Source organism: Desmodus rotundus, chromosome 6 (assembly GCF_022682495.2).
Source record: "Desmodus rotundus isolate HL8 chromosome 6, HLdesRot8A.1, whole genome shotgun sequence".
NCBI lineage: Eukaryota > Metazoa > Chordata > Mammalia > Chiroptera > Phyllostomidae > Desmodus > Desmodus rotundus.
Window position 1 is genome coordinate 48,106,111 of NC_071392.1, and position 27,793 is coordinate 48,133,903.

General features: G+C 39.2%; 1 protein-coding gene, 1 long non-coding RNA gene and 1 pseudogene across 2 annotated transcripts in view; 2 read left to right on the forward strand and 1 right to left on the reverse strand.

The window, feature by feature from the left end:
- The window catches only part of NAMPT (nicotinamide phosphoribosyltransferase), a 35,411-nt gene extending 32,870 nt beyond the window's left edge, over positions 1-2,541 (reverse strand). Inside the window, exon 1 of the mRNA XM_024558567.4 lies at positions 2,209-2,541. Coding sequence (XP_024414335.1) covers positions 2,209-2,265 — 57 coding nt within the window. The 5' untranslated portion in view covers positions 2,266-2,541. The remainder of the gene's footprint in view (positions 1-2,208) is intronic.
- A 230-nt stretch (positions 2,542-2,771) lies between these two features.
- Positions 2,772-26,583, forward strand: LOC139440978 (uncharacterized). The gene is made up of 3 exons (XR_011651313.1): positions 2,772-3,127; positions 8,820-8,910; positions 25,895-26,583. It is a non-coding gene; the product is annotated as an uncharacterized lncRNA (long non-coding RNA).
- Positions 21,629-25,336, forward strand: LOC112302316 (cytosolic 5'-nucleotidase 3A-like; annotated as a pseudogene).
- Positions 26,584-27,793: the final 1,210 nt, after the last annotated feature.

Sequence of the window (27,793 nt, forward strand, 5' to 3'; positions counted from 1 at the left end):
AGAAAAAAAATCAACAACATTCTGCTCTATTCCATCAACACATCTAAAGCCACTAGTTTTCTACCTAGCCAATAGTTTGTAAGTACAAATAAGTATATATAACATTATGTAATTTCCAAATAAAAGTTTCATTAGTTCTAATCTCAAAATGACCATTTCTGTCTCTTCTTTACCCAAGAAGATAAAAAGGCAAAAATGGAATACAGGCTATAAGGACCACTAAAAATGCAGGGAAAATAAAATTCAAAGACTAAAATGTGAGTATGGAATATACAATCTTTTCCCGTACTGCTGTAAACCACTGGTATAAAGACATGTCAACCTGATTAAACCCTCTTGAGGGAATCTTTTGTGGAAAAAGGACAAATCTTAATAAGATGAAAATCATCTAAGATGTTTTCATTTTAGAAAGGGGATAAATGTACCAGTCAAATATACCAGTCTCACTTGAAAACTGACAGCAATAAACCTTGTTAAATAGATGCAAATACTAATGGTGCAGTTAAGCATACCCAGTTAGGATATTAGAAAACTTGAAGGTAACTCACTCTTCTAATTAAGGAAACTGATATTAAAGCAGTTGTACATTCCTTATGTATAATGGCTAGAGAGGAACTACAAAGTTGTACTCTTTTGTTTTTATAAGACCAATCAACATACGTTTACATTTCCCATTTCAATCATGTTATTACATAAAAATTTTTGAAGATTATTTTAAAGATTTAGTTAAAAAATTTACTTAAAAAACTATGAATGAAACCATTTTAAAATCACTATTAAAAATACTCAAACACCATGACTGAACTAAGAGAACACATGAGAAAGTTTTAGGGCCAAATAAATGATAATACCATGATCTTGTAATAGTGTAGATTTCCACTTTAGAAGTCATTAAAAAGACCATTTGTTAATGAAACTTGGTTCTACTTTATAGAAACCATCTAAACTGTTCTAAGTAGAATCTTAAGCCAATTGAGGAGGAGAAATGGACAAAACAGAACTTAAGTAAAATGGGATTCTCCAAAATACTTTTAATGTTTAATAAAACAAAAGAAAAAAAAGTCACACCAAAAACATGACCGCATTATGCTTTACTACTGTATTTCAAACCATCATGTTGCTCAAATAAAAACTAAAATACATTTGCAAAGTGAAGTTTTTGATCTGGCATTTCAAGACACTTTTTAGTGTCTTGGCTAACAAAGCTTAGCAAAATATAGTCATATAATTCACATGCCATATAATTTGGAGACTAGGGGAATGAACATTTGCCAGATTTTTTCTAATCATTCTTTCCTTTCTAGTGTGTTTCAAATAAAATTAATGGGGCAGCTATACATGCAACACTCCAATACGCATAAAAGTTCTCCAGGTTTAAAACTACAAGTTCATTTAACTCCTCGTGTTTCACTTTCCTTTTCATAGAAGTCCTGTAGTGGCCTTAAGGCACATGGGCCTTTGATTGCAACAAGGGGTTAAGGTCCGTGAGTGATCAGCAGGAGCAAAGGAGTTTGAAACGGAGCCCAGTGGAGCGGGGCAAGAAAATCCAGTACGGCTACCGGGGACAGATAGCGTCCTCCGTACCCAGGCCACCGGCAAAGGAATGTGGCTGACTGGTCCGGTACCCCTACTAGGAATTCGCCCACACCTTCTCGAAGAGACATTATCTGCCTAGCAAGGGCTGAGAGCAGCCGACTCAGCTCCGCGGGGGGAAACCCCACTTCTTAAACCACGCTCCCTCTCTCCACAGCCGAACCCCAGGGGCTGTTACTTAATTCACTGACCCGCTCCTCCCGCGAACCCTTGCCCAGGCCAATCCAGCCCGGCCCAGGGCCAGAACGCCGCGCTCCTGGGTAAGGCGTGCGCTCGACCCGTAACACCCAATACTGCCCAACCCCGGGCCCGGCCGGAGCCCGGAGTCCGGAGCCCCAGGCGGCGCGCGAACCCGCAGGCAGGCGGCTCCGGCTGGGCCCGCCTCAGCCCCTCGCCGCGCCCCTCCAACGACCGCCAGGCCCCGCCTCCTGCCATCCATCTCTCCATCCACCTCCTCCCTACTGCAGCGCCAGCTTCACCTGCCCCGCAACGCTGTCCGCGCCTTCCCTTGGGGCTGTCCAGCGCCACGACCCCGACCGGTCGCCCTCCGCCCGCAACCTCGCGCTCGCCCCCAATGTGCCCTCTCCTCCACCTTCACCTGCCCCTGGCCTCTACCTTGTAGGAGTCTGTGGCTAGGAGGATGTTGAATTCGGCTTCTGCTGCAGCATTCATCTCGGGCCGGAGTGGGGGCCGCGAGCCCCAGGCTGTCCGGCGCCCCTGCGGGAAAGGAGAAAAAAATGGGCTTCACCGCGCTCCGTTGCTTGAGTCACCGCTCGGTCGGAGGGGGAGGGGGAGATGAAGGGGAAACGGAGAGGGGAGGAGGGGCCTGAGGAGAGACTGCCCCGGAGCCCTGACGTGGCGGCAGCAGTGGCGGCGGCTAGCGCACACGCAACCTGGGTACTCGGATAGCCTCTTCACCTCTGCTCCCCGCCCCCGCCCCATTATCCCATCGGGGACGCGAGGGGCGGGGCGCGGCCGCGCATGCGCAGCGCGCAGGGGGCGAGGCAGGCGAGGACGACGTGCGGCACGCGCTCCTTCTAGGAGACGCCCACCCAGGGAAGCTGGAGGCTGTGGGGCCGGCCTGGCCTTTGACTCAGGCCTTCGCCTCGGTTTCATTTCCCGGCCAGGCTAGGAGGGACCGAGAGGAGGGGCTTTCCTTTCCTCGCCTCTCATGCAATCACTGGTTCGCTCGCCTCGCGCGCACCTTCCTGTCCTACCCAGTCCTAGCCCGTTTTCTGAGTTCCGAAGTCACGCCACCCGGTTGGGGGGCCGAGGAGCCTCCTCTGCCGGTCTTCCCATGCCCCTTACGCAGTTAACTCACCTTTGTTTCTGGCTTGGTTTAAGGATCGATCCTTTTACCCTCCTGATCCTCCAAACCCTCACTTTAAAAGCTGAAGACCTGCGGTGAGGAATAAGGTCTGATGGGCCCCTTTAAAACTGACACATCGACCCCGCTTTCCTCTGGCTTAATGGCTGAGATCTTTGATCCTTTGAGGGATGTTTTGACTTTCCTGGAAAAAATAACCGCCGAAAGGTAGGGGTTGTATTCAGTCCTCACAGACAAAGAGATGGCAAGACCTACTTGAATATAATATTGCCGAGAAGTAAACGGGAACAGTCCAAAGTCTTTGACAGGGTGCAAAACTGACATCACTGTTACCACCGTTAAATCTTGGGGAACGGGTTGGCCGCTAAATACGCAAGTGAAACGACGTCAGATGACCACCCAAATGCTGACCATCTATTTGCGCAGTTTTCATACGTGGGTACATTCTTGCGTAAAACTAAGATTCCCTTTGTCTACTGCTTCTTTATAATTTTGATTTGGGTTTTACAAGATACAAGTAGCTGGGAAAAAAGCGGTTTAATGAAAACTTAAAAAGGACTTTATATATAGACTATCCTTCAAGTTACTGGAAGTCTCATTTTATGGGGGAAGAAGAGGAGTGTGACCAGAGAGATTCATCACAAGAAAACAGACCTCTTCAATTAAAAGTAACATTGGTCCAGACTATGTTTTGGAGCACATACAGATTCTTGACAGTTGCCTCCCTCTGTATAGATAGATTTGATATCATCAAAATTCACAGAAGTGAGGGCTCTAGGCATTCACTAACGTAACGAATGATATATTTTCAGAATTATTTTCTGCAACAAGGTTTAAAACAAAGGAGTTTTTGTTTTTGGTATGACCCTGTATTTACTGGGGAAAATTACCTTTTTCAGAAATATTATTATTTATTTATTTCTTACTGTTCAAGTACAGTTGTCTCCATTTTCACCCCACCACGCCCCACCCTTCCCTGCCTCCCACCCTCTAAACTCCCTCTTTGGCTTTGTCCATGTGTCCTTTTTACGTGTTCCTTGATGGCCCTTCCCCTGTTTTCCCCCATTATCCCTTTCCCCTGCCCCTCTGGTTACTGTAGTTTGTTCTTATTTTCAACATCTCTGGTTATAATTTTGCTTGCTTGCTTTGTTTTGTTGATTAGGTTCCACTTATAGGTGAGACCATATGGTATTTGTCCCTCACTGCGTGGCTTATTTCACTTAGCATAATGCTCTCCAGTTCCATCCATGCTGTTGTGAATAGTAGGAGCTCCTTCTTTCTTTCTGCTGGGTAGTATTCCATTGTGTAAATGTACCATAGGTTTTTGATCCATTCACTTACTGGTGGTCACTTAGGTGCTTTTAAAACCAAATAATGAAATTATTTAAGATTTTCTTATTTTGGGAGATTTTGTTAATTTAGTTCAAGCAGTGCAGTTCAGAGATGGAAAATGATCCTTTTTGCCCCTCTCAGTTAGGTGGTATTTTCTTTATCATTTAAAATTTCCATAAGCTATTTTGCTTAAATGACAAATTCTTTTTGTTTAGCTTCCTGGAATTCATGTATGTGTAACTGACTGTTGTTCTCTATTGCTTTACACAGGGGCAAGGAAAAGATTCTGAATACAGAGTGGGCTTTGTTTATGAAGCATTTTTGTTCTAAAAAAAAGCAAAATATCCCTGGCTGGGTGGCTTTGTTTCTCCCATATACCAAAAGGTTGTGGGTTCGATTTCTCATTAAGGCACATAACTAGGTTGTAGCTTCGATCCCCAGTTGAGTGCCTACGGGAGGCAACCAGTTGATGTTTCTCTCTCACATCAATGTTTCTCTCTCTCAAATCAATAAACATATCCTTGGTGAGCATTAAAAAAATTAAATTAAAAAAAGCAAAGTAAATTTTGATCTTGCAGTATTTGAGATGGATTTGAAGTCTTAAGGTGAGAAAGTTTACTATCAATGCAAGTAAAAATGTTAATATTACATTGACATGTTAAATGTAAAAGCAGTCATAAGGCCTGTACACATATTAGTGACTTAAACCCTCAGAGCAATCTCCAGAGAAAAAGAGGAAAATTCAGTCATGTTTCCAATAGAAAATCTCTGTTTGCTTATGATAGAATTAGGTACACTGTAATTGTAACTATGTGCTTAAGGCAGACCGGTTTTGAAGTAATCAGGGTTTAGAACTAGAACCAGGAAGTTATCACCAAATATAAAGTCAAGATTTCATTTTGAAATGACCCCCACCTTGACAGACAGTTGAACAGCTAGCACACTTAGTAGCTTGTAAAAAATCTGAGAAACTGTTTCTCATAGGTCCCCACAAAATGACAAAACCTAACTAGTACAAAGACTCAGATGGACCCCCATCACATTCAAAGCCCTGGATTAATCTATCATTCCTACCAAACAGGCAGTCAAGTAGGGTGAATTGGGTATCCAGCTCCTTCTTTATATCCCACAGAGTGCTATGAAAGGCCTCTGGACCCATACATTTGATCAGGCAAAGTGGTTGTTAGTACACCATTCCTGTTTGCACACCTTTGCAGATAGCCTTTGGTATACTTTTGTATTTCTAAGTTTTCTCAGAATTCCAATTTGACCTGATATCACCCCAGTGAAAGACACTGGGGAAATAGATGTAGAGCTCACACACCTACAAGTCATGACAATGTTCCTGTCCATCACCCTTTAAAACTTCCTTCAGCCTTAACCAACCAGCAACAATTGTCAAAAGACAAACATGACAGAGGAAGTTTTAAATTAAAGTTATACTTTTTCCTTATTCAAACTTCCATTGTTTCTTAGGGACAACTCTGAGTTCTAATTTCCTAAGGAAAAGGCCTCATCTACAAAAAGACGTGGGTCTTCATGGATCCTATTATCGGTGCTAACCACCCCAGAAGCACTCTTTAGTGACTCAGTCTGCTGGGACCTCTACAATCACATAGAGACAAGCAGAAAACTGCTGAGTCTTAGCCTACAAGTGTGGAAGTGACAGTAATCCACATAGGGGAAGAATTAGTGCACATACCAAATTGTTTACAGGCATTGCACCTCAAAATGTTCCTGTTGTTGACTAAAAGATATTACCAACCAGGTATTTCATCACCAAAAAGAATGTATTCAGGAAAAAGAAAGGGGTTGCAACCAGTGCATACAGACATAGCAAGCCACATGCACGCTGGCCTGTGTGCCGAGGTGGGCAAGTATTACATAAAAGAAAAGGAAGTTAAGGGAAGAGGAAGTTACAGCCATAGAACTCTTCCTATAGGGTTCTTGCAACTATGTAGAGTATGGTGGAGAATGAGAACTTCCATAAGCCCTAGCTCTTCCCATAGATCCTCCCAACTGATTGTTTCCTTAATGTTTCACTTAGTCTTTATCACTGTACACTTTCTATGGTATCCTTGTGGTCTGTGTTACACTCTCTGTTTTCCTGGCTTGATTATCTATTGTTAAACTGTCTTCACATCTCATATCCTGCAGAAAGTCTTCCCAATCTAGGTATACTGCATAGCAAGTCTCAATTTTCCCACCTTTATTAGTTGTGTTTTTGGTTTCTATTATATCCAAACATAAATTTTTCTAATCCCAACCAAATAAAATGGGAAATAAAGGTAGAAAGCAAAAAGAAAAGGTTTGAGTTCATCTTTAAAAGTGAAATAAACATAGATGTACATGTTACGATGCTACGTGTGGAGATTTGAGTGTTATAATTACTTACAAATTTTGCTGATGGCCACTTTGTTTAAGACTCAATGGCCAAAATCAGTGACTAAGAATGAGACTGTTAGAAGTATAAAAAATTGTCAAGGCCTTTTAATGAAGTATTCTCCTGTGTGAGGCCTGCTTATTTGAGATGTGTATTAGTGGCACTCAGATAAACATTTTAACTTTAATAATTATTTTAATAGGTTTTAGAAAAATATAACTAGCACATGGAACTCAATTTTTTCTGGGGAATTACTACTTAGGATGGAACCAAAGTAAGTGGGCACTCAGACTGGTGAACCTTACTACTTTCCTTGCCTTTTTTAACCTATAAGTTGTTTTCATAGCCTCAACATAAGACTGGTTTCCTTGAGAAGGCTAAATATGAAAGGCTACATGCTGTATAATTTCACTTATATGAAATTCTAGAGATTCTGCAATGAAAGAAAGCAGATCAGTAATTTTCAGAGATTGGGGTTAAGGCAAGCAGAGAGTTTTGGTAAATATTTATTGAATGAATGATGGGGTAACTTCTATCACCAACAAAAGCAGGATGGGCCTTGTGATAGATTGCATTGTTTGCCCATATTCAAAGGCCCTCTCTATTGTATCGTTCATCTATATTCATTCTTCCTCTCCCATGTCACTGTTCTATTGAACTCAGGCATGATCATGGGAGTTGCTTTAGCCATGAAATGTGAACTGATGTGATGTGTATCATTTCCCATCAGAAGCTTCAAGGGCCCATGCATGGCTTGCCATTCTCTCTTTTTCTTCTGTCACAAAAACTGCAGTATTCCAGGTAGGGGCTGATTCACTTCCCTAAATCCTGAAATGAGGACAACACAGAACCGAATCAGAGCCAACCTGCACTGGCCATGCAGTGTGAGTGAGAAATAAATCTTTCCTGTTGTAAGCCATGGAGATTTTGGAGATGACCAGGTTTATCCTGAAAGATACAGACATCCACATGTTTTTTTCTTTTTTCCTCCAGGTTCAGGGAAAGAGTTATCCCTCCTTCTGCCCCAGGTTAATCTTTCTCACCTGTGCTATCATCCATCCCACATCTTCTCTTCCCCTTCCCCACCTGTCTTCTTATGTCCTGTTCATTAGTCATCACCCCTCCTCTTTTATGAACCTTCAAACACCTGCTTCCCCCTGACTTCTCCTTGCCATGTAAACATATTTGAATCTCTCTCATCTTAAAGAACAAAACAAACAAAAAAACCCTTCCCTTTTCTAGTTCCAGAAATGGGACTAGTTTCTAGTTTCTTATCTCTTCCCTCTTCCAGAAAAAGAGGTCTCCAACTTCCATCTCTACTACTTCTTTTCTTATCAACCTCTGTCTGTGTGGCTATATAAGCTGGCAGACCCAATGGTTGCAGTTCACAGATATTGGCTAATAACACCAGTAAAGAAAAAGAAGTTTCTTTTCTTCATTTAATCATTATTCCTCTTATTTTTCCATCAGGCATCAGGGTGAGAGAGTGTTTTCTCCGAAGAAAGTCTAACCATAGTCCGTCTGCCATGGAACTTGATTGTAGTTCCCCGAAGAAACTACCTGTTATCTACCTTAAAAATTATCTGAGTCTGGGCTAGTTATCTCTTTCTTTCCCAGTGGTAAATTTTCTGTTCCCCTGAAACACCTGTTAATCAGAGACAAGGGAACATTTTGGATCCCATCTTTGTAGAGGCATTAATCATAATATCCTGGGGCCAACTATGAATCCCAAAAAGCTTTTCCCCATTTTTTTTATATGAGGACAAGAGGCTCCTCATGCAAAGAGGAATCCCTGTGGTCTTTTCTGAAATTCAGAATTCTCAAGTTGGGCACGTGGACTCCATGTCCCACAGATACTGGTCCAGAAAAATTTTCTCAGGTTGCTCAAAGGCGATCAAGCTATAGAAGACTGCAAAACATTAACTAAACCGACAAGCCATGCATTGGTTTCTTTGAGGGAAAATTTAAGTAACTGCAATGTGAAATAAACCTGACTTGACAATGGGATCCTGTTCTCTGTATACTAGGTTCCTTCTGAAAACCAGTTTACATATCAATAATTTGTTTTGGCAGATACAGAATAAGACACTGGGTGTTAGATTTTCTCAAAATATATCTCCATTAAGCCATCTAAGTCTTGAAAATTAACTTTCTTTATTCTGTGGTTATTTCTGTCAAAACTAGGGCTGTTGGTCTTCTAGAATCAATGCACCCTCTACTTGGATATTATCAGAAAACAGTGACAAATTCCACAGGTACCACTTCAATGTCCCAGGTAAGTTACAGTGCAGTTTCATTTTATATTAGTGACATTTAAACCTTGTTCTTGATGTGGGGTTGGTCATTTTCCAAGTCTTCCACCAGCACATTTGTAAGCTGTCTCTTCAGCTTTTGGTGTTATAATCATTATTGGGTTGGCCAAAAAGTCCATATTTTTTATCCATAAAATAAGACACATTTTTCATTTTCACCAATAAACTTTATTGAGTTGGATATTTTGAATGACTGCTATCTAATGCATGGTATGACATTGATTGCTCTCAATTAATGTCTCGATTTAATTGCTATCAACTTGAACTGCTCTACCCAACTGTGGAGCATCTTCCAGCAAGAAAACTCCAGCATGAAACTTCGCAAACAACTTTTGCCACATTTGATCAGTCACAGCACCTTCTCCATACACTGAACAAATCTTTTTACATTTCAGTTGTGTTTTTACCTTTCTTGAAATAATAAAGAATAATATGCTAAAAATATTGTGTATTTACTTTCATCTTCAAATTTAAAATGGCTGAAAAAAATTCACCGATTTTTTTTCCAATTTCTAATTTTATTGTTCAAGTACAGTTTTCTGCCTTTCTCTCCCCTTCTCCCCCTACACCAGCCTTCCCCACCTCCCTCCCCTGATTCTAGCCCCCTTAGTTTTGTCCATGTGTCCTTTATAGTTGTTCCTGAAAACCGTTCCCGCTTCCCCCCCCCATTATCCCCTCTCATCTCCCCTCAGGTTACTGTCAGTTGTTCTTAATTTCAATGTCTCTGGTTATATTTTACTTGTTTGTTTTGTTGATTAGGTTCCAGTTATAGGTGAGATCATATGGTATTCGTCCCTCACTGCCTGGCTTAATTTACTTAGCATAATGCTCTCCATTTCCATCTATGCTGTCTCAAAGGGTAGGAGCTCTTTCTTTCTGCTACATAATATTCCATTGTGTAAATGTACCATAGTTTTTTTATCCACTCATTTACTGATGGGCACCTAGGTTGCTTCCAGCACTTGGCTATTGTAAATTGTGCTGCTATGAACATTGGGGTGCATAGATTTTTTTGTACTTAGTCCAAGCTTGACTTGTGCTCCTCGCCCAGAAAAATTTACCAATTTTCATAAAGATTTTTTTAATGCATGCTGATATGACAGCTGTCACAATACAATATAACAAGTTTTGAATTAGGTTAAAGACAACTAAGTGCTACCAGAGCCATCTTACAGAACAATACCACACAAACTTTTTTTCCAAATCAATAGATTGCTTTTTGTTTTCACTTTCAAAAGATGATCTTTTCCTTAATCTATCCCCATGTTGTGGACATTCTAGTGAAGTCCTTCATTGGCCCACAATATTCAAGTTTTAAGAATAACTTTACAGCTGTGTGCCAGAGACTTTTGACCAAGATGAAGGCATAGGTAGATATGGTTTGCTTTGTAGCACAATCAAAAGAGGGACCACAACCAATTTAAAAACAGAAAACAACCAGAATTGCGAGAAAATTGAACTGTATGGAAGTCCAACAACCAAAGAGTTAAAGAAGAAATATTCATCCAGACTGGTGGTGGTAGGGAAACAGGTAGCCAATGTGGAAAGGACAAATGGTAAGGCAGCAGCTGGTGGACTGTTAGGTCCTGCATTTGCATGTGGATAAACTGGGAGGAACAACTGGGGAGCAACACAGACCACACAACCCAGGGTTCCAGCACAGGGAACTTTAGCCTCAAAAGCTCTGGCTGTAAAAATCTGTTGTGGTTGCAATGGGAGGAGAAACTCTTAGTCTCACAGGAGAGTTCGTTGGAGGGGCCCAAGAGGTCCTAGAATGTACACAAAACCCACCCATCCGGGGATCAGCACCAGAAGGGGCCAATTTGCTTGTGGGTAGTGGGGAAAGTGACAAAGCCAGCCGAGAGCCTAGCAAGCGGCATTGTTCCTTCTCTCACCCCTCCCCCACATACAGCTCCATAATGCAGTGAAGTAGGTGTCCCTGCCCTGGCAAAATAACTAATTCTCTGCCCCCTACAACACAATAGGTGCACTGAGTTAAAGAAACATGGCCCAAATGAAAGAACAGATCAAAACCAAAAAAAAAAAAAAAGAACTAAGTAACAAGGAATTGCAGAACTATGCCAACCTATCAGATGCAGAATTCAAAACATTGGTAATCAGGATGCTCACAGAAATGATTATGGTCACAAAACGAAGAAGTGAAGTTTTCTTCAAAGTGAAATAGAGAAAAATATACAGGGAACCAACAGGAAAGGAAAGGAAACCGGGACTCATATCAATGATTTGGACCAGAAGGAAGAAATAAACATTCAACCAGGACAGAATGAAGAAACAAGAATTCAGAAAAATAAGGCTTAGGAACCTCTGGGACAACTTTACACATTCCAACATCTGAATCATAGGGGTGCCAGAAGGAGTAGAGGAGGAGCAAGAAATTGAAAACTTATTTGAAAAAATAATGAAGGAGAACTTCCCCAATCTGGCAAAGGAAATAGACATGCAAGTCCAGGAAGCTCAGAGAGTCCCAAAGAAGTTGGACTTAAGGGGGAACACACCAAGATACATCGTAATTACATTACCCAAGATTTAAGATGAGGAGAGCATCTTAAAAGCAGCAAAAGGAGTGAGTTACCTACACAGGAGTTCCCATAAAACTATCAGCTGATTTCTCAAAAGAAACTTTGCAGGAAAGAAAGGGCTGGAAAGAAGTATTCAAAGTCATGCAAGGCAAGGACCTATATCCAGCAAAGCTATCATTTAGAGTGGAAGGGCAGATAAAGTGCTTCCCAGATAAGGTCAAGTTAAAGGAGTTCATCATCAGCAAGCCCTTATTGTATGAATGTTTAAATGCTTTATCTAAGACAAAGAAGAAGATCAAAGCTATGAACAGCAAAATGACAACAAACTCACCACTATCAACAACTGAACCTAAAAAAACAAAAAAACCCCAACAAATTAAGGGAATAACCAGAACAGGAAGAGAATCACAGAAATGGAGATCACATACAGGGTTATCAGTGGTGAGGGGAAGAATAGGGGAAAAGGTACAGGGAATAAGAAGCATAATTGGTAGGTACAAAATAGACACGGGGAGGTTAAGAATAGATAGGAAATAGAGAAGCCAAAGAACTTATATGTACAACCCATGGACATGAACTAAGGGTGGGGGCAGATGCTTGAGGGAGGGTGGTGCAGTGTGGAGGGGGATAAGAAGGAGAAAAAAATGGGACAACTATAATAGCATAATCAATAAAATATACTTAAAAAAACCCATCACATTTATTAAGTATTCATAAGTTTATTCACAATAATATTATTCATACTAATTATTAAGTGTGTGAATATAATGAAATGTGATAACTTACATAATTTGGGAGGACATAAATGCTCTATGGACCCTGAATTCTAATTAGCATATGGATATATTTTTTAAATCAAGGAAGAAATAAATACTTATACTTACTCATTTCAATTATTTTTTATACATTTAGAGGTTTGTATTATATTTGATCTTGTGACAAAGTCTGTGCTGACAGATATATAGTGGACAAATAGAAAATTATGTAATAAATTTGATACAACTTGATCATTTTGTGCATGAACTTTTTTAAATTAAAAAAGCATTGAACACATGAGTTATCAGTAATATTTATAGAATTCAGAAATATAGGGTTAATATTATAAGTTGATTTTCATATTCTGGCTTGTTATGAATTTCTGTTTTTTAAAAATGAATGGGTATTGATTTTTCTAAAATACTATTGATATCTATTGAAATAATGACACAGCTTTTATCCTTTAATCTTTTAGTGAAAAAAAATCATGTGGAATGATTTCCTAATATTGAACGGACCTTGTTTACCTGAAATAAACCTCACCTCCTCATGTTGTATTATTCTTTAATTTGGGTTTGGTATCAGAGTAGTGCTGGCCTCATAAATGAGCTTGGGAATCTTCACTCCTCTTTACTTTTTTGGAATAGTTTCTGAAGCATAGTTGTTAATTTGTTGAATATTTGCTAAAATTCACCTGTGAAGCCATCTAACCCAGAACTTTGTTTTGGGGAATTTTTTTTATTACTGATTCAATTTTATTAGTAGTTATTGGTCTATTCAGATTTTCTGTTTCTTGTTTATTTAGTCTTGGAAGATAGTGTATTTCTAAAAATTTATCCATTATTTCCAGATTGTCCAATTTGTTGGCATAGTTTTTTGTATTTTTTAATAATCTTTGTATTTCTGTGGTGTCAGTTGTCACTTCTATTCTTTCATTCTGATTTTATTTGTTTGGGTCCTCTCTGTTTTTCTTAATGAGTTTGGTTAAAGATTTATCTTTTTTTCTTTTTTTTACCATTTCAAAGAACTAGTTCTTTTTTAATTGATCTTTTTATTGTTTTCTTTTATAATTTCCATTTCATTTATTTCCACCCAGGTCTTTATTATTTCCTTTCTTTTACTCACTTTAGTCTTTGTTTGTTGTTCTTTTTCTGTTTCTTTAGGTGTGAAGTTAAATTGTTTATTTGAGATTTTCTTTGTTTCTTAAGGTAGGCCTATATTGCTATGAATTTCTCTCTTAAAACTGTTGTGGCTGTGTCCCATAGATATGGGGTTGTTGTATTTTATTTTAATATTTCTCAAGTGATCTTTCAATTTCTTTTTTGATCTCATGGTTAACCTATTCATTGTTTAGTAGCACTTATTTAACCTCTAAGTGTGTGCATGATTTTCAGTTTTCTTCTTGTAATTGTTTTCTAGTTTCAAACTATTGAGCTTGGAGAAGATGCTTGATATAATTTTAATCTTCTTAACCTTATTGAGACTATTTTGTGACCTATGATGGTCTATCCTGGAAAATAATCCATGTGCATTTGAAAAGAATATATATTCTGTTGCTTTGGGGTGACATGTTCTAAAAATATCAATTAATTTCACGTGGTGTAATAGGTCATTTAGATGATTTTCTGTCTGGGTGATCTATCCATTGATGTCAATGGGGTTTTAAATTTTTTGCTATGACTTTAACTGTTGATCTCTTCCTTTATGTCTGTCAATATTTGATTTATATATTTAGATGTTCCTATGTTGGGTGTATAAATGATTACAAGGGTTATATCGTCTTGTTGGATTGATCCCTTTATCATTTTGGAATGTCTTTTCTTCTCTCTTATTATGGCCTTTGTTTTAAAGTCTATTTTGTCTGATGTAAGTGTTGCTACCCCAACTTTCTAAAAAATATCATTTGCATGAAATATCTTTACATCCCTGTAGTTTCAAGCTGTGTGTGTCTTTCAATCTGAAGTGGATCTCTTTTAGGCAGAATATGTACAAGTCTTATTTTCTTACTCATTCAGATGCCTTATGCCTTTTTAAAAAAAATTTTTACTGATGTTCAATTACAGTTGTCTGCATTTTCTCCCCACCCCTCCACCCCACCCCAGCCAACCCCACCTCCCTCCCCCACCTCCACCCTCCCCCATGATTTCGTCCATGTGTTCTTTATAGTAGTTCCTGAAAACTCCTCTCCCCACTATCCCCTCCCCCCTCCCCTCTGGCTATTGTTAGATTGCTCTTAACTTCAATGTCTCTGGTTATATTTTGTTTCCTTTTTTCTTCTGTTGATTATGTTCCAATTAAGGTGAAATCATATGGTATTTGTCCCTCACCGCCTGGCTAATTTCACTTACCATAATTCTCTCCAGTTCCATCCATGCTGTAGCAAAGGGTATAAGCTCCTTCTTTCTCTCTGCTGCGTAGAATTCCATTGTGTAAATATACCATAGTTTTTGGATCCACTCGTTTGCTGATGGGCACTTAGGTTGCTTCCAGTACTTGGCTATTGTAAATTGTGCTGCTATGAACATTGGGGTGCATAGGTTCTTTTGGATTGGTGTTTCAGGGTTCTTAGGCTATAATCTCAGCAGTGGAATTGCTGGGTCAAAGGGCAGTTCCATTTTTAGTTTTCTGAGGAAATTCCATACTGTTTTCCACAGTGGCCTCACCAGTCTGCATTCCCACCAACAATGTACTAGGGTTCCCTTTTCTCCGCATCCTCTCCAACATTTGTTTGTGGATTTGTTTATGTTGGCCACTCTGACTGGTGTGAGATGGTACCTCATTGTGGTTTTAATTTGCATCTCTCTGATGGCTAGTGATGCTGAGCATCTTTTCATATGTCTCTGGGCCCTCTGTATGTCTTCCTTGGAGAAGTGTCTGTTCCAGTCCTTTGCCCATTTTTTAATTGGGTTGTTTGTCTTCCTGGAGTGGAGTCGTGTGAGTTCTTTATATATTTTGGAGATCAGGCCCTTGTCTGAGGTATCATTGACAATATGTTTTCCCATACTGTTGGTTCTGTTTGTATTTTAATGCTCTTTTCTTTAGCCATGCAGAAGCTTTTTATTTTGATGAGGTCCCATTTGTTTATTCTTTCCTTTATGTCACTTGCTTTAGGGGACGTATATGTGAGGGTGTTACTGCATGGAATGTCTGAGATTTTCCTGCCAATATTTTTCTCTAAGGCTTTTATGGTGTCACGACTTACATTTAAGTCTTTTATCCACCTTGAATTTATTTTGGTGTATGGTGTAAATGGGTGATTGTGTTTCATTTTTTTTGCATGTAGCTGTCCAGGTCTCCCAGCACCATTTGTTGAAGAGGCTATTTTTCCTCCATTTTATGCTCCTTCCTCCTTTGTTAAATATTAATTGACCATAAAGACTTGGGTTTATTTCTGGGCTCTCTATTCTATTCCATTGGTCTATGTGCCTGTTTTTATGCCACTGGCAGGCTGTTTTGATGACAGTGGCCTTGTAATACAGTTTGATATCAGGTATTGTGATCCCTCCTGCTTTGTTCTTCTTTCTCAAAATTGCTGCAGCTATTTGGGGTTGTTTATGGTTCCATATAAATTTCTGAAATGTTTGTTCTTTATCTGTGAAATATGTCATTGATACTTTAATAGGGATTGCATTGAATCTATAAATTGCTTTGGGTAGTATGGCCATATTGATGATGTTAATTCTTCCAATACAATGAGCAATTGTGCTTTTAGTCTCTCTGTCATTTAATTTTGCTCTGATCTTGGTTATTTCTCTCCTTGTACTTGCTCTGGGCTGTCTTTGTTGTTGTTCCTCAAGTTCTTGTAGGTGTACGGTTAGGTTGTTTATTTGAAATGTTTCTATTCTTTTTAAGTAGGCCTGTATTGCTGTGAACTTCCCTCTCATGACTGCCTTTGCTGTGTCCCATAGGGTTTGGATTATTCTCAGTTCATTTTTGTTTCTTTCCAGAAACTTTTTGATTTCTTCCCTAATCTCATTTTTCACCCATTCATTGTTTAATAGCATCCTATTCAATCTCCATGATTTTGAGTGTTTTGGGGGTTTTTCCTTGAGATGTGTTTCTAGTTTCAGTTCCTTGTGGTCAGAGAAAATGCTTGATATGATTTCAATTTTCTTGAACTTGTTGAGGCTTGTTTTGTGTCCTATCATGTGGTCTATCTTTGAAAATGTTCCATGTGCATTTGGAAAGAATGTGTATTTTGCTTCTTTGGGATGAAAGGCTCTATATATATCAGTTAAGTCCATTTCATCCAAGGCCTTGTTCAATGCCACAATACCTTTGTTGATATTTTCTTTAGAAGATCTGTCCATATTTGACAGTGGGGTATTAAAATCCCCTAGTATAATTGTGTTGCTGTCAATATCTTTCTTGAAGTCCTCCAAGATTTTCTTTATGTATTTGGGTGCTCCTATGTTTGGTGCATATATATTTACAATGTCTATGTCTTCTTGGTGGATTCTTCCTTTGAGTATTATGAAGTGACCTTCTGGGTCTCTTTTTACGGCTCTTTTTTTTGAAGTCTATTTTGTCTGATTATGAGTATTGCTACCTTGGCTTTTTCTTGTCCATGTACTTGGAATATTTGTTTCCAGCCCTTCACTTTCAGTCTGTGCAGGTCTTTTGTTCTGAGGTGTGTCTCTTGTAGGCAGCATATGTGTGGGTCATGTTTTCTTATCCATTCAGCTATTCTATGTCTTTTGATTGGAGCACTTAATCCATTTACATTTAAGGTTATTATTGATAGGTATTTATTCATTACTGATTCTTTGTACCTGTGTTCTTCCCTTTTTCCCTCTTTTCCTTCCTTTTCTTACAGCAGCTCCTTTAGCATTTCTTGCAGAGCTGGTTTGGTGAAGGTATTTTCTTTTAGACTTCATTTGTCTGGGAAACTCCTTAACTGGCCTTCTATCTTGATTGAGAGCCTTGCTGGGTAAAGTAGTCTTGGTTGCAGGCCTCTGGTTCTCATACTTGGAATATTTTTTGCCATTCTCTTCTGGCTTGGAGGTTCCCATTGAGAAGTCAGTTGCTAACCTTATTGGGGCTCCCTTGTATGTTACTTACTGTGTCTCCCTTGTTGCCTTTAAGATCCTCTCTTTGTCTTGGAATTTTGCCACTTTAATTATGATGTGTCTTGAAGTGGGCCTCTTTTGTTCCTCTTGCTCTGTGTCTCAACTCTCTGTGTTTCCTGGATTTAGGTGACTTTTCCTCTCATCAGATTAGGGAAATTTTCCATCATTACTTTTCAAATAGGTTTTCTATCCCTTGCTCTTCCTCTTCTCCTTCTGGTATCCCCATTATACGGATATTACGTTTCATGTTGTCCTGCATTTCCCTTAACCCCCCTTCATTCTTTCTGAGCCTCTTTTCCTTTTCTTTGTCATTCTTGGGTTTTTTTTCTACCTTGTCCTCTAGTTCGCTGATCTGATCCTGTGCTTCATCGAGCCTGCTTTTGATTCCTTCTACTGTGTTCTTCAGTTCAGTTATTGTAATCTTCATTTCCTCTTGGCCTTTGTTGACAATTTCTATTTCGTTTTTCATGTTGATATAGTTTGCAGTGAGTTCATTGTAGTTTCCTTGTAGTTTTTGGTAATTCTGTGTGAGCTCATTAAGCTTCCTTATAACCAATTCTTTGAACTCTTGTCTGATAGTTGACTTGCTTCTTTTTCATTTAGCATTGTTTCCTAGACTTCCCCCTTCCCTTTCTTGGGGGGATTATTTCTTTGTCTTCCCATTGTTTATGAGACTCTTTCTGTTAGCCTCTGTTTCTTAAGTTGCTCTGTTCTGACTCCCTGGGTTTTTGGTGTAAACTTCTGTGATAAATATCTGTGAGATTCATTGGTACAGTCTCCTTGAACTCCAGATCTTACTGATCTTGGGCTGTGGTTTATGTTGGCTCTGTGTATGTCTTTGGTTTTTGGTTGTTGTTGGGTCTTTCTTTGGTGGGTCTGTCCCACCAGCTGGTTATCTGAGGGTCAGTCTGTCCCCATCCTCTTGTTTTCTGTTGTGCAGGTGTGGGCAGTTTGTGTTGGAGCTGATTCTTCCATGTGTACAAGGTTTTGAGGCTTTTCTCTTGCTCTTGTTCAGTTGTTTGTTCTTAGTAATTTCTTCACTATTTAATTGTATTTTCAGATAGGTCCTGGGTTGGCTTTGTGTGACTTCCACTCCCTCCTTCACCTTCTTCTATTCTTATCTGTTGGTGTTTCCTTTTTTGGTGGGTTTCCTATTTCAGGAGGTATCCTGGTGTTTCCGGCTTCTACCTACTCTTTTTTATGGTAGGCCTCCTCTGCGCTATGGGTGTGCACGTGGAGCCTTCCTTTATTCACACTCTCCCTGGTGCCTGTGGTCTCAGTTCCCTCCGGGATGAGGTGCGGACAGTCCCCGGTCGATGTGCACACTCCCCGGCAGGTGGCCCAGTGGAGAGGAGACTGGAGGTGCTGCTGCAGGAGTGTTCCCCAAAGTGCCCCTGAGGGTCTTTTTCTTTTTGAGAAAATCCTCCTGCTCAATACTGTGGCCCTCCATACAAGGAAGGGCCTGTCCTCTCACACAGCCCACCTCTCCAGCTAGACTGGGGACTCTCTGGGTCAGGGTCCCACACGGCCCAACTCTCAACTCTCCCCAGCCAGTGCCCATGGTCTCCATGGGTTTACCACTTCATCCTTATTCCCCTCCCTGTGACTTCAGCATCCAGGTCTCTCATGGTGTTGCTCAAGCCTTGTTTGGCAGGGGAGGGAGCATTTAACCAGGCTCTCTCCCAGGAGTCCTGTGTTGGGCCCAGCAGGTGCGGGCCTGGGGCTGCTGTTGCCCTGGTCCCTGTACTGGTCCCAGGGACCTTTTTGTCCTGTATCAGTCCCCTTATGTTCTGTTTTTTCAGTGTCCTCTATACTTTTTGGTCTCCTATCTTCATAAATGCTGGGGTACTGTTGGCTGTTTGCTTTGTTCCTCTGTAGATTGGGTAGGTGTTTCACCCAGGTGCAGAGGGAAGTTGACTCTGCTCCTGCCTATCTCTCCGCCATCTTTTTTCTCACCTTATGCCTTTTGATTGAAGCATTTAGTACATTTATATTTAATGTAATTATTGATAGGTCTTTAGTTGTTGCCATTTTGTTAATTATTTTCTGATTGTTTTTGTACTTCTCCATTTCTTTTTTATTCTCTTACCCTCTTCTCTTATATGTTGATGAGTATATGTATTGTTATGTTTTGGGTTCTTTTCTCTTTATTGTATATTATTGTAGATTTTGGGTTTGTGGTTAACATGTGCTTCATATATACCAAGCTATTTTTATAACTATGATACATTGATGGCAGCTGAAGTTTGAACACATTCTATAATCACTACTCTTTTTACTCACTCCTACACTTTTATGTTTTTGGCTTGTCTTTTACTTCTTTTGTGTGTGTATTTGTATGTACCCCTTAATTCACTGTTGGAAGTATGATCTTTCTACTTTCACCCTTTAACCTTTTTCCTAGCTTTATAGTTGGTTGCTCCACTACTTTTATTATATATTTGCCTTTTTCAGTGGAAATTTTTTATTGTAATGTTTTCTTATTCATATTTTTGACCTCCTGTTCTTATTCATATTTTTTATCTCCTTCTCCTTTTTTTCTTCTTCTTCCTCTTTAAGTAGTCCCTTTAACATTTTTGTAATATTAGTTTGGTGGTGATGAATTCCTTTAGCTTTTTCTTGTCTAGGAAGCTCTTTATTTCTCCTTTGATTCTAATTGGAGCCTTGCTGTGTAGTCTTGATTGTAGGTTCTTGCTTTTCATCACTTTGAATACTTTATGCTAGTCCCTTCTGGTCTGGAGAGTTTCTGATGAGAAATAAGCTGACAGTCTTATGAAAAGTCCTTTGTAGATAACTACCTGTCTCTCTCTTGTTGCTTTTAAAATTCTGTCTATTTAAGCTTTGGCATTTTAATTATAATGTGTTCTTGTATGGGCCTCTTTGGGTTCATCTTGTTTGGGACTCTCTGCACTTTCTGAACTTGTGTGTCTATTTCCTTTGTCAGGTTAGGGAAGTTTTTGGTCATTATTTCTGAAATAGATTTTCAGTTCTTTGCACTCTCTCTTCTTCTTCTGGTACCCCTAGGATAGGAGTGTTGGTATGTTGATGGTGTCCCAGAATTCTCTTAAATTATTCTCATTTTTAATGCTTTGTTTGTTTGTTTGCTGTTCTAATTGGGTGTCTTCTTCTACCTTGTCTTCTAAATTGCTGATTTGGTCCTCTGCTTCATCTAACCTGATTGTGAATTAATGTACTGTATTCTTCATTTTAATTATTATAATATTCATTTTTGGCTGGTTCTTCTTTATGGTTTCTACCTTGTTGTGTAAGTTCTCACTGAGTTTATCTATTTATCATCTAAGTTTGTTGACCAGCCTTATCACCAGTGTTTTGAACTCTGCATCTGGTAAACTGCTTTCTCCATGTCATTTACTTCTTTTTATGTAGTTTAGTTTGGTTCTTTGATTTGGAACACATTTATTTTTCTCATCATTTTGAGTGTCTCCCTGTATATCTTTCTATGTATCAGGTAGCTCTGTTATGTCTGCTGGTCTTGGCTGGGTGGCTTTTTGTATTAGGTGTCCATTGGAACAGTCTCCCTGGTCACCTGAGGGAGGTGTTCTACGTTTGTCCTTTCTGTGGGTGGTATGTGACCCCATGTTGTAGTTGGGCCTTGACTGCTATTGGCATGTCAGTGGTTGGGATTAAACCTCAGGCTGATTGGCTCTATGGACTGGTTTTGACTATAGTGAATGAGTTATATTGCCAGACTGACTATACAGAGTGCGATTCTCTCTAGCAGGGCTTGGTGCCTGCCAAGTCCACCCTTTGAGTGTGTTGTTTGTGGTGTTAATTGGGTGCTGCTCTGGTTTGGTCTGAAGCTAGCCACCAGGTATTTTGGTTCCAGGGCATCTTAGGAGGGGCTCCATGTAGGCCCATGTCAATAGCTGCCTGTGTTCAGCCAGGGGCCACTTGGTAGGAGCTACAAAATAATATGTTGTTGGCATCTGCCTGTGCTGTGCTTGGAGGCACCTGGGAGAGGCTATGCTGTGAACCAACATAGACTGGCTGCCACTAGTGCCATGCTTGCGACCACATAGCAAGAGGTATAGGGTGTGCTGAGATTCACCATTGCTTATTAGGGGTGTGTTGAACTTTGCAAAATTTTAGGGAAATCTGAAGCCTGGGCAGAGGGTAGCCACTTGTGTGGAACAGCCACTAAAAGAGGTTTACTCAGGCATGTGTGTTGGGTAGGTTGGGGGTTTCAGGGAATCATTATGGTGGGGTGAGTGTTGTTAGCCAGCTTAATGGAGACTCACATTTGGTGCTTTCCTGTGCCTGCAGGCTGGATGGGTGGAGGGTTCAACAATGGAACAATGGCACTTGCTAGCACTTTAATCCCAGAGAAAGCTGCCCCTTCAGCCCTCAAGCCAGGGAATTCAGTCCCTCCCCGTAGGTCCCCCACACTCTTTTGAGCTGTTCTTCCTTCACTGGAGTCCTGGGTGAGTGTGAGTAAGTCTGTGCTTGGGCCCTTTAAGAGGAAGCCTGGATCTCTAGAAGCCCTCTGTCTCACCTGGACTGAATCCCTGCTGATCTTCACAGCCAGTTATGTGAACACTCCTCTTTTCAGCACTGGTGGTCCAGGTGGGGAATCCTGGTGTGGGGCTAGGACTCCTTGCTTCTCAGGGGGACCTCTGCAGCCAAGGTATCACTCCTGATTCTAAACTGCCAAACATGGGTGTGGAACCATCCTGTTTTGTGTCGTCGCCCCTCCTACCAGTCTCCACATGGCTTTCTCTTTACACTCCTTGTTATACCAGTTCTGTTTAGCTAGTCCTCAGATGGTTCTCTAGGGTGGTTGTTCCATAATTTATTTGTAATTTTGATGTGATTGTTGAAGGAGGAGAGCAGGGTGTTTACTTATTTTGCCATGTTGACTGGAAGTCTCACCCTGAAATTTAAAAAAATGTTATTGTTCTCAATTTCTGTGAGTCAGAAACCTAGGGCAGACTAAGCTGTGTGTACTTCTGGTGCAGTGTCTCTTATAGTCAGATAGATGCTGGAGCTGAATCAGTGTTATCCTGGTGTAATTAAGGACTAGCTAGGCATTTTTCTTTTTCCTTTTTTAAGAGTTGTTCAAGAACATTTAAAAATGTTTTTCCTTATAGTCTCAGGGCGCTTTCATGGGGTCACCCGTGAGTCAGTTTGGATTACGCACAACATGTCAAGTGTAAGGTAGCCCACATAGTGGCTGAAGGCTTCTAGGGCAAATATTTTAGTGAGCATGGTGGAAAGCAACATTGACTTTTATGACCTAGACTCGGAAGTCACACATCATCACTTCCATCATTCTCTCCCTCATGAGAGTGATTATTAGCCTTCTGCCCATGTATTATTTTATTTATTCCTGCATAATAATATCACCACAGGCTTAACAGCTGAAAACAACATACATCTATTATCTCACAGTGTTGGTGGGTCAGAAGTCCCTGCATGGCTTACCTGTATCCTTAGCTTCATGGTCTCAAAATGATATAATTTAGGAATTGGCCAGGATTTCAGTATCATAGGTGACTTGACTGAGAAAGGATCCTCTCCCAAGCTCATATGCCTTTGGTCAGCAGTCCGTTTTCATGTACTGACTGTTGGACTGAGGATCTCAGTTTCTTGCTGGCTATTGGCTGGTGGCCACCCTTATTTCTTGTCATATGGACCTTCCCAGTATGGCTGCTTGCTTCCTCAAAGCCTGAAAGACAGAAAGAGTCTCCTAACAAGATGAGTTGCAATCTTGTGTGACGGTTAATCACATACATGTAATCATGTATATCTTTCTCACCTTTGCAATATTCAATTGGTTGGGTGCAAGGCTGATTCCCACCCATACTCAAGGGATGAGGCTCACACAAGACACTTTGGTTTTCTTTCACTTCCCAGATATGCCATGATCTGCTCTGCCTCAAAGCATTTGCATAAATCAATCTTCCTTCCCAAATAACCTTTTCCTCCTCCAGGTTTACCCAGTGAATTTCTACTTCTCCTACAAATTTCAACTCTATCTTAGTTGCTCTCTCAGTTTCTTGTAGAAACTTGGAAATATTTAAAACTATGCTGTCACCACAATCTTTCCCCGAGGCAGAGAAACATCAATGTGTGGTTACCTCTCATGCACCCCTTACTGGGGACCTGGCCTGCAACACAGGCATGTGTCCTGACTGGGAATCGAACCAGCGACCCTTTGGTTCACAGGCTGGCACTCAATCCACTGAGCCATACCAGCCAGGGCCGCAAGGGAACATTTTAGTAGCAGTTTTTTTGGTTACCTTTAAAATTTCTTCTGTGGTTTTTCATCTTTTCAAATACTTTATCTCTCTTTAAAAGTTTTGTTATATGTAACAAACTTTGAAAAAAGTTTTGTTATATCTATTTTCCAACAAGATCATTCACGTTATAGAAATATTGGTCTTTTGTGATCTCCAAAAGCTAAATCTCTTTCATGTATATAATCGTCTCTTTTCCTAATGTGGTTTATTTGTTGTTTCTCTTTTTTGTCATAATCAGACTTACTAAAGATCTATTTCATTGCTCTTTTTAAGTAAATAACTGGTAATATTACTTGTTATATTTTCTGTTTAATAAATTTTTGATATTAATGTGTTATTAATTATTTGCTTTTACTGTCTTTGACTTCCCTTTTAAGAGTTGTTTGAAATCATTTAAAAATGTTTTATTATCTTCTTAATTTCTAATTTTATTTGAGATCAGAGAATCAAGACTATGATTTGTGCTTTCAAGAATTTCTTGGAATTTGAGCTCTTTTCAGCCTGACAGGCACACAAGGCTTGGTCCATGGACTGGGTGACACTGGTGGGATGGTAGCAAGGGTCAGCGTGTGCGCTCTAATTGTGGGGGTGGTGCTGGTCTAGTACTCACCTTCAGGAAGAAGACAGGGGTGGAAGATCAAGATCATCAAAATAATGCAGAATTCTAGAAAAGTTCAGTTTGCATCAATAACCCAAGAGTAGAAAAAACTATGTGGTCTTATCAAAGGAGGAGCTATCAAACCTCAGATAACACCAGACTTTGATATGACTGAGTAGATTTTCTTATGAATGGAAAAGATGTCCAACATGTCATAATGTCATTGACAACTGTAAGCTGGTTTCAGATGAATGTTAAAAAAAGTTACTACAATTAAAAGAAAAATATTATGTTATTGAATTTGATCCTGTTTTTACTGTATAAGAGGAGTACCCTGATATCAGTAATTTTCAACCAGTGTGCTGCAAGAATTTTTAAAACATGCAATACCTGACTATTTAGTTAGTGGCACTAATCTCTTTTCCCTTACTCTGTCAAGTAAAAAAATTACAACAGCCCATACACAGCAATAGCCATCCAGTGTGAATGAATCAAATTTATACCTATATTTTTTCAGATTGACAAAAAATATTTTATGGTGTACCACCAAATTTTAGTAATTAACTTATGTGTGCATGAGATGAAGAGGGTGAAAATAGCTGCCTTATATGGTAGATGGTACACTAAATCACATAGTTTACTTGTTGAACAGACTTTACAGAAAGCTAAACTTAAGTTGTGGCAGAATCTGATATTATGCTCAAGGAAGGATATGAGAATTTCTTTGATAATCTCTAAAAACACAGAATCCCTGTGTTCATATTTTTGTCTGATATAGATTATGTACTAGAGAAGTTGTCTATCAAGCTGGTGTTCATTATCAAAATGTTAAAGTAGTATCCAATTTCATGGATTTTAATGACAATGGGTGCTCAAAGGATTTCAAGGAGATACAATTAGTGTGTTTAACAAACATGATGATGTCTTGAAGAACACAGAGTATTTTAATCAAGTAAGACAATAGCAACATAATTCTGCTGGGAGACTCCCAAGGAGACTTAAAAATGGCAGATGGAATAACTTATGTTGAACACATTCTGAAAATTGGATATCTAAATGATAGAGTAGATAAGCTTTTAGAAAAGCACATGGACTCTTATGATATTGTTCTAGTGAAAGATGAGTCATTGGAGGTAGACAACTTTATTTTACAGAAGTTTCTGTAAACCAGCATTCTTCAAGAAGATGTCTCTCCTATAGGTGCAAAATCAATGCAAGAACTGCTTGTATGTTCATCTTGCTGAAAGACTCCTTTATAACATATTCTTGCTCTTGAATTTTTTCCAAGTGTTTGAGACATATTGAATTCATTGACTGGAAGATCCTTCTTTTTCTCCATCTCTCTCAACATACTCCTCACAATTTTTAAAAAGATTTTATTTATTTATTTTTAGAGAGAGGGGAAGGCAAGGAGAAAGAAAGGGAGAGAAACATCAATGTGTGGTTGCCTCTGGCATGCCCCCCCGCTGGGGACCTGGCCTGCAAGCCAGGCATGTGCCTCGACTGGGAATCAAATCAGTGACCTTTTGGTTCACAGGTCTGTGCTCAGTCCACTGAGCTACACCAGCCAGGGCACAATTTTTTTTAACATTAAAAAAAACCCTCAAGGTCAAAATTTGAAAAGTAACTTCTTATATTTCCAGAGTGAATTTTGTAGTTTAATGTTATCATGAAATCTTTTAAAATTTTGTATCCTCACCTGAGCATATGTTTATTGATTACAGAGAGAGAAGAAGGGAGAGGAAGAGAGAAACATCAATGTGAGAGAGAAACATCGATTGGTTGCGTCCTGCATGCACCCTGACTGGGAATCAAACCTGCAACATTTTGGTGCATGATGTGACACTCCAACCAACCAAGCCACCTGGCCGGGGCTGATATGAAGTTTTGAGGAGTCTTTTTGTACTAGGAAAGTTTGATATGCATGATTTTAAGTATTGTCTTTTTTGTAATTCAGGTAAATTATGCTGATAGTATCACAATTTCTTGAAATTGTGTTATGTTCATTATTTTATTTGGGGAAAAACTTGAAATTTACCAGAAAATGCTGGCACTTGGTGTTTGAAACAACTTGGTATCCACATATCACTAATTATTATAAAATGTTCCATATTGAAGCACTGGTAATAAACACAAAATGAAAAGCCTTATAAAATTTCTTGAAATTCGAGGTATTTCTCTTTGACTTGATTCATGCTCAATTTTTGTAGGTATTCCATTGGTATTTGAAAACAATGCACATGCTCTTTCTTTTTTTGAGAGAGAAGTTAAATATATATTAGATCCAGTTTACTAATTAAATTATTCTAATTCTTTATACATATCAGAAATTGATAGAGTGAATAAACAGAACTTAAGAAAGAAGGTAAAGGATTTGAATACTTTAGTTAACAAACTTATCATATATATATATATATATATATATATATATATATATATATATATAGCTCCCACTATGTTGTGCACTTGTCATTTTCTTTTTGTATTAATAATATTTTCAAATTTATACTTTATAAGTTACATCTGGTAAAGGTTTTTGACTGTTGTATCTTTTTTGTAGATTGTCCTTTTCATTAATATAAAATATTCCTGTTTTTCATTCAGTGATTTTTTAATCTTAAAATTTATTGCATGTGAAATAAATATCACCATATTTGTTTTTTCCTTATTAGCATTTATCTTGGTTATCTTTTTTCCAAAACTATATTTTGATTATTTGGGGTCATTTTGTTTTATTTGTATTTCTTTCTTTCTTTCTTTTTAAAATTCTCACCCAAGGACATATCTACTCATTTTAGAGAGAGAGGAAGGGAGAGAGTGAGAGAAAAACATCAGTGTGAGAGAGAAACATCAATCAGTTGCCTACTATACACGCTCTGACCAGGGATCAAACCTGCAACCTAGGAATGTGCCCTGACTATGAATTGAACCCCCAACCATTTTGTGTATGGGATGATGCTCCAACCAACTGAGCCACTTGTCCAGGGCTGAGGTAATTTTGTTTTAGATATGTCTCTTATAAAAAGCGTATAAAGAAAGACTCCATTCTTGTTCTATGTAGCCTGGGAACTTAAATTTTTCTCAAGTTTTCAGTCCTGTGTCAATATATTTAGATGTATATGAAACCTCCAGATAACCCTCTGATTACCCCCTGAAGGAATCTAGACCACCTGACATTATCTAGACCACTGGATATGATCATACTTTCTGGTACCTATCATCCAGACCCCTAACATCACACTAATAACTGTCCTGGACCAGTCCTAGGTCTAAGAATGCTGAACTGGTTATTCTCAAGAATGTAGTTTCTACTATAAGAATTCTTAATTTTGCTTTGCTTTTTGGGACACTTCTGGGTTTCTGCTTAGCTGTTTTCCAAGTTTGCAAACGCTAAGACCTTTGAATAAATATGTATCATTTATTTCTAGCAAAGACTCCAGACATTTTTGAGTTCATTGACATATATAACTAGATTTTTAAAAACAAATACAGAGCCTTTTTTTTTTTCTATTGATAGAGGAACTTAATAGATTCATATGATCAGATCATATCCTGAAATTTTCTTTTATGTTTCCCATCTGCTATACTTTCTTGCTGATGTTTTTCTTTTCTCCAAAGATTAA